The sequence below is a fragment of the Limulus polyphemus genome, unplaced genomic scaffold, assembly GCF_000517525.1.
Source record: "Limulus polyphemus unplaced genomic scaffold, Limulus_polyphemus-2.1.2 Scaffold7821, whole genome shotgun sequence".
Classification (NCBI taxonomy): Eukaryota; Metazoa; Arthropoda; class Merostomata; order Xiphosura; family Limulidae; genus Limulus; species Limulus polyphemus.
The window spans coordinates 13,217-23,001 of record NW_013673431.1 but is presented as its reverse complement, the minus strand read 5'-3'; the positions used below and the strand labels follow the sequence as shown (position 1 = coordinate 23,001).

The 9,785-nt window shown below is 35.8% G+C and overlaps 2 protein-coding genes across 2 annotated transcripts in view; one reads left to right on the top strand and one right to left on the bottom strand.

Annotated features, from left to right (window-relative positions):
- The window catches only part of LOC111089910 (carbohydrate sulfotransferase 4-like), a 3,755-nt gene extending 1,810 nt beyond the window's left edge, over positions 1 to 1,945 (top strand). The window contains exon 2 of the mRNA XM_022403168.1: positions 971 to 1,945. Coding sequence (XP_022258876.1) covers positions 971 to 1,945 — 975 coding nt within the window. The remainder of the gene's footprint in view (positions 1 to 970) is intronic.
- Positions 1,946 to 4,962: 3,017 nt separating this feature from the next.
- Positions 4,963 to 9,149, bottom strand: LOC106474890 (insulin-like growth factor-binding protein complex acid labile subunit). The gene is made up of 2 exons (XM_013935586.2): positions 8,757 to 9,149; positions 4,963 to 6,895 (listed from the first exon to the last, which is right to left on the bottom strand). Exons 1-2 carry the CDS (start codon positions 8,814 to 8,816, stop codon positions 5,417 to 5,419), a joined length of 1,539 nt encoding a protein of 512 aa, XP_013791040.1. The 5' UTR covers positions 8,817 to 9,149; the 3' UTR covers positions 4,963 to 5,416.
- Between the last annotated feature and the right edge of the window lie 636 nt (positions 9,150 to 9,785).

Genomic DNA, 9,785 nt, shown 5'->3' with positions numbered 1-9,785 from the left:
TATTCAGTATCTCGGAGAAGAGGCATACTCCATTCAGTATCTCGGAGAAGAGGTATACTCCATTCAGTATCGCGGAGAAGAGGTATACTCCATTCTATTCAGTATTTTGGAGAAGAACTAGCTACTTTCAATACACCAGGGAAGAGATCTTTAACTGTAAAAAATATCCTATCTTGATACAGCATGTAATGTTGTATTTTTTGATCGAGAGTTTCCCTAATATTTGTCCTAATACATACACATTGGAAGGAAATCGAGGTCCTGTTTTTAATATATTTAAATACTTCTTATTTTTGGTTAATATCAGAGCTTCTCTGGGATGAGAGTACAGTTCGTTCTCAGAATCTATCATAAGCTAATTAAGAGGTTAAAAACATTTGTAGTTAGGCATTACTTTATCTATTTTGTTAAGCCTAAAAAATCTAATTGTTATGCCTGTTTAGGATTTTTACGTCACTGCTTTGAAAACAAATGTTACTAATGTTCTAAAACATGCGTTCATAACCCGCTGTTATATACCATAGTCCCATTATCTTAGCTATTCAGTAACTTGGAAGGAAAGGTTTTCTTCAAAGTAGAAGATTTACAGCTTTAAAAATGTTTTGTATAACAGTTGGTGATGTTTAAATGTAAAGGAATTGCGGTGGGCCTGTTTAAGTGTGATTCAAACCCTAGTTAACGCTACAAACAAACATATCATCCCAACTAATAGTACGAACAAACATATGGTCCTAGTTAACGTTACTAATAAACAATCCTTTTACTTATTTTTTGTAATAATTAAATGAGCTGATATCTAAAAGTTTGTCTATGAGTGTAATTAAACTGGGCATATGAAACATGTAGATAATACAATTTAATAATAAAATCACTACTACGTTATTTGATAACATATTTAATAACGTTAAAAAGTGGACTTTTCGTACGTTACCTCTAGTATACTTACTTATAAATTGTTCATTTCTTTTAGTTCTTCCATGAAAATCCCAGGGTTTTGCTGTTGACATATTGGAGAAGTGGGTCAACGTTTCTTGGTGAGATGCTCAGCTATTATCCAGACACATTCTATAGGTTTGAACCATTTATGTACCTCAACCTTCTTGGACACGTTGATTCTAGTCAAGCACTGGAGGCAGTACAAGTCTTAAAACACCTACTACTCTGTGATTATACAAACGCCCCCCAATATTTCCAATTAGTTAAGAAAGAGGAATGGAACAGTGATACTTTACTCAAGCTCAAAAACCAATCGTCTCCTTGTCACGCATATCCCAAATCTCTCTGTGCTTTTCGTAGAAACACGTGGGACTGCCTACGAAACCCAACAGAGTTGTGTTTGAAGACAGGCCTGTTAGAGAACGCTTGTAGAAACGCAAGGCTACTCATAATCAAAACTGTTAGGTTAAGACTGAGACACGCGATAGAACTTTTGAAAGACAAAAAAGTTCCAAATTTACATGTCATTCACCTAGTTAGAGACCCAAGGGGGCTGATAGCCTCTCGCAAGCAGAAGAGGTGGTGCATAACCCCCGACTGTCGTGATCCTCGGTTCCTGTGTCGAAGTTTACAGGATGACCTGTTGATAGGAGATATTATACAATACAGGTACGGGGTCAAGTACTTGAGAGTGCGTTATGAAGACGTAGCAATGCAACCAAAAACCTGGTCGGAAAAGTTGCTTCGTTTTCTAAACTTTCCAATGCACGAAGAAATAAACAAGTACGTTAATCTTCACACAAGAAAAGGAAATAATCACACGTTCTTTGATAACAAAGGACGTCTCCAATACCCGTTGACTTACAGAGAATCCATTAAAACAGCACGCGAGTGGACCAAAAAACTGACATATTCTGAACTCCAGACAATTCAGAATGTTTGTCAACTTGTGATACAGAAACTTGGTTACAGAATGATCAAAAGGAAAGGTGTTTTAGCTATATTATAAAATATAAGAATAACAATTTAATGTTGATGTTTCAAGAACTTTTTTTTTACCCTATAGAACAAGACCAAAAGTATAGACAAATATACTGGCTGGAAATCCATATTGAAAATAAATAATAAAAACATAAATAGTTGTGATACAAAAGTAGCGCCCTCTGTGAAATATTTGCTTTATGTGAGAAGAACTCACACACTTCTCGACAGAATCATGTAATCAGCTGACATTTTTTATTTTGTAGTTAACATTTCATACACGGATCATCTTACATTTCTTGGTACACGAGTTCCTACACTTCATATTGTGTGAGAATATTAGTGGTAAGAAATTATATTACCCTGGACAGACTTACTACTAGAGTCTCTAGGAAACTCAGCTGGGTCAGTTCTTAATTACTCTGGACAGGCTTACTACTAGAGTCTCCAAGAGACTTAGCTGGTAAGAACTGACATTACTCTGGACAGTCTTACCACTAGAGTCTCCAGGAAACTTAGCTGGTAAGAACTGACATTACTCTGTACAGTCTTACTACTAGAGTCTCCAGGAGACTTAGTTGGTAAGAAATTATATTACTCTGGACAGGCTTACTAGAGTCTCTAGGAAACTTAGCTGGTAAGAACTGACATTACTCTGGACAGGCTTACTACTAGTCTCCAGGAGACTTAGCTGGTAAGAACTGACATTACTCTGGACAGTCTTACCACTAGAGTCTCCAGGAGACTTAGCTGGTAAGAACTGATATTACTCTGGACAGTCTTACTACTAGTCTCCAGGAGACTTGGCTGCTGGTAAATACAAATATTATTCTAGATTGACTTACTACTAGAGTCTTTGATATTCCCAGAAACATTCATCAAAAAATCGTCATCAAGACTTTATTGTATAAAAAATTAATATTTTTATGTGCAACCTGACAACGACTAGTGTTAAACAAACGTGCTTTGGTTAGTATTAGTTGCAAAAAGACTATCTTTTATATTGTTCTTTTTAAATATAGAAGTACTCTCTTTTAATTTTAATTTTAACTTGAAATTATAGGAGAGTTTTAGTTCTACAAACAAACAAAATCACATGAAGTCCGGGACGTCGCCAAAAACAGCCATGGAAAATCAATAGAAACATGAAGTACAGGACATCTTTAATGTGTGGAGCCATGTTACAGGATACGACATCTGGTGAAAGTACAGGTCACTCCATTCAGTACGTCTCTTATGTGTCAAAGACTTTATTATGGTGGAGAGTATCATCACCCTTTAGGCCCACTTCCGGTTCAACAATTGAGCACGGAGGGTCTTATGATATTGTTACGACAGCGGAAGTCACGTGACCCTAGTAACACGTCATGATATTCTCGAAGATTCTTGAATGCTCGAGTGTTTACTAGATGTGCGGTATTCTTGTATATAAGACCGCCAAGAAGTGACGGCAACAATGGAATTGAATTGCAGACAGAGATAGAGACGGACAATTGAGTCAAGCGCGTGAATCATTCGTTGTGAATTATAGCGTTTGTTTAAGTTATAGCGTGACTGTGGAAATTAAGTGTATTGCAAAGTTGTATTAAGAAAGAATAAACTAGTTTTATTTAAGAAAGGACTTGTATCGTTAAAGAATTCGGAAATAATTTTTACGGAAAATTAACAAACGAACACAGAGGCGTAACAATATGGTTTTTATAATGTAGGAATGAAGTTAGGATACGCGTTTGTTGGCTGCAGGGTGAAGCGCTGGATGTTTTTGTAGACTTTCCTTGTGTCTCAAACAGAATATTTCTGTAAACTTTCCTGGGGCACAACGGATATTTTTATGTAAATTTTGAGACACAAAGGGTGTGTTTCTGTACGTCTTGAGACACAACAGGTATATATATATATATAAATCTTGAGACACAATGAGTATGTCTTTAGTAATCTTCCGTGTGGTACAACAATGTATCTATATAACTGTTTTTAGGCTTAACTAGAATTTTTTTCTAATTGTGTGTGTGTAATACACCTAAAGCACTCTTATAAAGGTTTCTAGTGTGGAAATCACAATGTTTCTGTAAAATTTCGTTTTAATAATCGGAAAATGGTGAAACTCTATTATTTTAAACCTTTCATGTAGCACAACTTGAATTTTTTTTAACTACCCATGTTACGCAAGTCGACTGTTTTTAACTGTCTATTAACATACTCAAGTACTTACACAAAACATCAAATATTGATTCAAGATATTTCGTCTTCTAGACGATCGGTAATTTAAAAAAACTTTAAATGTTTCTATAACAAAGTCAAATAGAGACTCAAGAAATCTTACATACAAAAGATCGGTCCTGTAACGAAGTCACGTTCGAACTTGAGAATATTTTACCTTCAAAACACATTGCTAGAAATCACCTTTCTCAGAATAATTATCAATGCTTTTCAATAAAGCGTTACGGAATGAGCCCAACCCAATCAAAAACGGGTAATAAAAAGCGTCCTCTAGCTATATTTCTTTATATATTTAACCAAAATTTTACATTAAATATGAACAAGAGGGAATCTTGACAGCCGCAGCATTTGAAATTATTTTAGGCACGATTAGAGTAAATTAATCTATGAGACCTTTTTACTTAGCTATATTTTTGTGCGCCAGCAATATCAAGCGTGGGGTTCGTGTATACCCGATTCAATTTTATTGCTCATCAGGATCTCTACTAGCCTACCATTAAATTGAATTTATTTTAGGCAGGATTAGAGTAAATTAAACTATGAGACCTTGGGCGCGGTCAAATATATCAATCGAAAATATTTGACCTCCTGAGTCAAAAACTGTAATTAGAACTCATATCGGTCAAGAGATAACGGATTTATGAGATAAAAGTTTGTATTTAAATAAAACACAACTCAGAGCCATTCTATGTGCCGCTGTGCAGCGGCTAAAAATCAGGGCGTTTTCATTAAGATTATAACTCCACAGTCTTAAAAGAAATGTTGGTAACTCATCAAACTCAAGGCAAAACAAAATATTCTTTTAATGGTATATTTCTTTTTATTAGAATCAATTATAATCCTTCATGTATATATATTATACACAGTAATAGAAAATTTAAACAAAACATTTGTACTTTTTCTGATATATATACTTTTCTGTTAAACAAATCTGATTTCGATGGTCATTCAATAAGTTTCAAGCATTCGGTTCCCTCTTTCGTTATTTACATGTATATATATGTGTGTGTGTTTTTGAGCTAACTATTCCATTAATCATACAACGCGTAACTGACAATTATTCGCAGTTCTTACAACAAAATAACATTAACTGTCAAACAATATGGTGATACTAATTCAAACCTTTTTGTTTTGTTTTCACATACATATTTATGGTAACCTTACAAAGTGATCCCTTCTAATTATTTTTATTTGTACGAAAAAGGTGATTTTTTGAAGCTACACCGACAAAATATAACACACGTGGTTCTTATTATGCATTACTTCGAGTATAACACATTCATTCGTTTCTTTTGTAGCAGTCAAGATGGTGTCTTATAGCCTCGTACACAGTTCTTCCTCGAATCTGTGGTGGGTAATCACACCTTGGTGTTACTCTGGGATCTACGACATAAGCGGACTCGAATCCCATACAGTTTGCTTTTTGGTTCCCCAGTGGACATGGATTGGACAGTACTCTTCGTACACGAGTTGTTACGTCCTCGCTCCAACTGGCCATTCCACAAGTGCAGTTCCACGAATTTGAGTCAAGTCTTAGACTTCTTAGTTGTGGCAGAAGGAACACTTCATTCGGAAGAATGTGTAACATGTTGTCATTTAGAATCAGTTCACGTAGTCGTTCCAGATTTTCAAAGGAATGTCTAGAAATTCCCCGTAGTTTGTTGGAAGATAAATCCAAAGATATTAATAGGTGAAGTCCATGGAATGCATCCCTGGCAATCCTTATCAACTTGCACTTGTGAAGGCTAAGTCTTTCCAGCCTCCGGTGTGCGCCAACGAAAGCACGGTCGCCAATAGCGGTAATCCTGCCCTCTAGGGTCAAGTGTGTCAAAGAATTAAGCCCATAAAACATGTGTTCTAATAGAATGTCGTTGTTAACATTCGGAATATGAAGATATATTAAATTTTCTAGACCTCGAAAACTGAACTTTATCAGATGAATGGACTTTTCGGCGTGACCAAGGCTCAGACGATAAGTACCATTTAGAAACTGGAAACAGTTTGGAAAGATGACTTCAATCGGATTATGTTTTAGTTCTAGCCATTGCAAATGTGGGAGGGGTGGGAAAGAAACCCCAGAGATTCTGTCGAGATTGTTGTTACTGAGGTCGAGTACTTCCAACTTCAGTAATCCGACTAGTGCTTCAGCTTGTAACGTCATAATGTTGTTGTGCGACAAGGATAATCGCTTTAAGTCTGGAGTGCCATAAAATGCAAAATCTTCTAAAAAGCTAATTCCGTTTCGCACGAGAGCTATTTCCTGTAAAGACGAAAGTTCGGCAAGAAGTCTCCAAGAGAGAACCTCAATATCACACTCTGATATTTGTAACACTTCTACCGTCTTTAACCCATCAAACACTTTATTGCCCATAAAATTGACCTTCTGCAAAGAAATGTATTGAAGACTATGAAGTTGTCGAAAAGCACAAGGTCCTAGGTTCAGTTTGTAAGGGTTTTGTCCTGATCCTTGGAAATCAATGCCTTGCAGCTTTGGTAAGCGAGACAACATGGATTCGGTAATAGTAGAATTGGGTGCATCTGGTGCCTGAAGTATCGTAAGCATCTCGGTTGCTAATGGAATTTCATCAAATAACTTTTGGATATGGGTTTCTTGTTGAAGCACACAAAGAGTGGCTCTTAAATTTTGTTCTCTGTCGAACCATCTAGCCATCAAGGTGTGAGACAGGTAAGCCGGTTGGCACTGACATCCTTTAGGGCATGAAACTCCTCGTCTTTGATGCATGTGCATCGAGTTTGCCTGTATATAGATGTAACAAACTTGTTATTATTCTACTGTTAATACTGCTCGTACTACAACAACAAAGCACAAAATAGTTACCCGACTTTAATTTACATCTGTATTCTCACTCACAAAAAAATTATAAACGATATGTTACCCACAATATGCACGCGGGTTTGGATTTTTCCCAAGGGGAAAAAAATGAAACCATAATTAAGATGGCAACATCACCTACGTGAGGAGGGGTGAGACCTCCCACACATTCCCGTGTGTAAGGATATTTATTGCATGTTAGTACTCCTGACTATCCAAAAACAATTAAACTTGATTTTAATCTAACTGTAAAGTGACAAAAAAGGACCCGGATTGACTTTCATGTAGTTATAAATGGAACACATATGGTTCGCACAAATGATGATACACCAGGGCGGCGTAACTAGTTCTCGTAACTTGTATGAATGTTTAAAACCACCGTTGGTAGTGCGCCTTTTAGAGTTAGGCTTAATGAAGAGTAGTTAGGTTTCCTGTAAATAATATCTTAAGTATTAGGCTTAAAGATTTGTTTGTTTGCTTCTTATGGATTTCGCGCAAAGCTACACGAGGGCTATCTGCGCTAGCCGTCCCTAATTTAGCAGTGTAAGACTAGAGGGAAGGCAGGTAGTCATCACCACCCACCGCCAACTCTTGGGCTACTCTTTTACTAACGAATAGTAGGATTGACCGTCACATTATAACGCCCTCACGGCTAAAAGGGCGAGCGTGTTTGGTGTGATGGGGATTCAAACCCGCGCCCTAACCACCTGGCCATGCCAGGCCCCTAGGCTTAAAGAAGATTAGTGAGCTTTCTTGACAAACGTTTCTAAATATCTGACTAACGTGAGCTATTTTCACAAATTCTTTTTTTTTTAACTTAAACATTAGGTTTTGAATTTTGAAGACAAATGCTTTCGTAAGTTTATTATTAGGCTTAATAAGATCATTGAGTTTTTTTTTTTTACTTTAACTTATAACGCCGTTATAGTACAAACTATTTCTTAACTTGCAGGTAATTACTAAACTTAATGAAGATTAGAGAAGTTCCCCAACAGATGATTTCCTAACTTTTATATTTCGGAGCTTGCGAACGGGATTCGAATCTTTGTCATACTACAAAATATCCCACCCCCACTTAAAACTGTGGGTGCGTTATAAGAGTGACAGTTAATCTCTTAGTGTGAATGGTGGGATCTCGGGTGCTACTGAATGGCTGCTTTCCTTCTGGTTAGTAGTTATCAGCCTATCGTATAAGTAAAATAGTGTTAGGCTTAATAAAGATCATATAGTAAAATAGCAGCATATCGTATAAGTAAAATAGTGTCAGGCTTAATAAAGATCATATAGTAAAATAGCAGCATATCGTATAAGTAAAATAGTGTCAGGCTTAATAAAGATCATATAGTAAAATAGCAGCGTATCGTATAAGTAAAATAGTGTCAGGCTTAATAAAGATCATATGGTAAAATAGCAGCTTATCGTATAAGTAAAATAGTATTAGGCTTAATAAAGATCATATAGTAAAATAACAGCGTATTGTATAAGTAAAATAGTGTTAGGCTTAATAAAGATCACGTAGTAAAATAGTAGCGTAGCGTAGAAGTAAAAATAATTTTTTGTTTAATAAAAATATCTATGATATAATTAATTTAAGCATACTTTTTGCTTTACATTCAAAAACACAAATCTAAATTTACGTCGGTAAATATGTGTTGTTTATGCATAAAAATTACGAGTAAACGCTTTTGACCTAAACTGTAGACCAGTAATGCATTCACAAGACGGAAAAATATAAAATTAATAAACAGATAACACAAAAATGGAAGATAACTTCAAATGAACTTACCCTGATATAAACAGGATATGTCAAAACCATAAAAATGAAAATCGTACAAACACCTTTCATGACGTTCGATTCCAGAGTGAAGTTAGTGAAAAGTTAACAGGGAGTAAAAACTTTCTACAACTTATGTTTCTTAAGTGTTAAACACAAGTGTTTCATAGTTCGTCATACGTAGTGAACTCAAGTCAGAACAATTAATCTAACTGCCGCTGTCTTTAAATTCCAAGATCCATCAACGCACACCCACTAAACAAAGTTGTTTTTTCTTTAGTTACCAACGTTTTGAGCAACTCTTTCTTTTGAATCTAATCCGGTGTTTAATCCCTTACAACCACGTAGTTACGTCTGCGAAGAAATATGTGTTATTAACTTATTATTGATTATAAAAGTAAGACGTCTAGTGTGATAAAATCTTCGAATTGAGGGTTATAGGAGGCAGTTCAGGAAACGCCCCTTCCTACTTCCCCACCAGTAGATGTACAACTTCCGGAATGCCCGGATCTTCATGTTGAAACAAAAAGTATGTCGAAAACACAGTTAGCGATTCTTTGACCCGTTTCTTCAATACAATAAGCGTTTTGAAATGTGTCAACAACATAAATTAAATACACATCTCTAAGTATATATCCATGTGTGTGTGTGTATCACTATTCATAGATAAATAAAAAAAAAACATCTTAAGACCAGCTCTTGTCATTCATATACTTATCAAGCTTTTTCTTAAACTCACTTAAATTTCCTTCCTCCACAACATCTGAAGGCAACCCATTCCGAAGACCAACCATCCTGTTAGAAAATAAAACTGTCTTAGCTGAAGATGACTCCTACTCCTACCCTTCCAAAATGTATATTTGTGTCCCCTAGTCCTACTATTCTCACAGTTAAGTATATAAAAAAGATGATATATCAACACTAGTAATTCCCTTTAGAATCGTAAACACCTCTATCTCTTCTTTTTCAAGACAAAACAATTTGAGAGATTCCAACCTCTCATCCTAGGACAACTTTCTATCCCAGCAGTGGCGGATTTAG

Bases quoted from the DNA above. Each gene is read 5' to 3' on its own strand.
- LOC106474890 (XM_013935586.2), bottom strand. From the start codon at position 8,816: ATGAAAGGTGTTTGTACGATTTTCATTTTTATGGTTTTGACATATCCT. The intron at 6,896-8,756 runs GTAAGTTCATTT...ATCTATATACAG, and splicing joins CATATCCTGTTTATATCAGG to GCAAACTCGATGCACATGCA.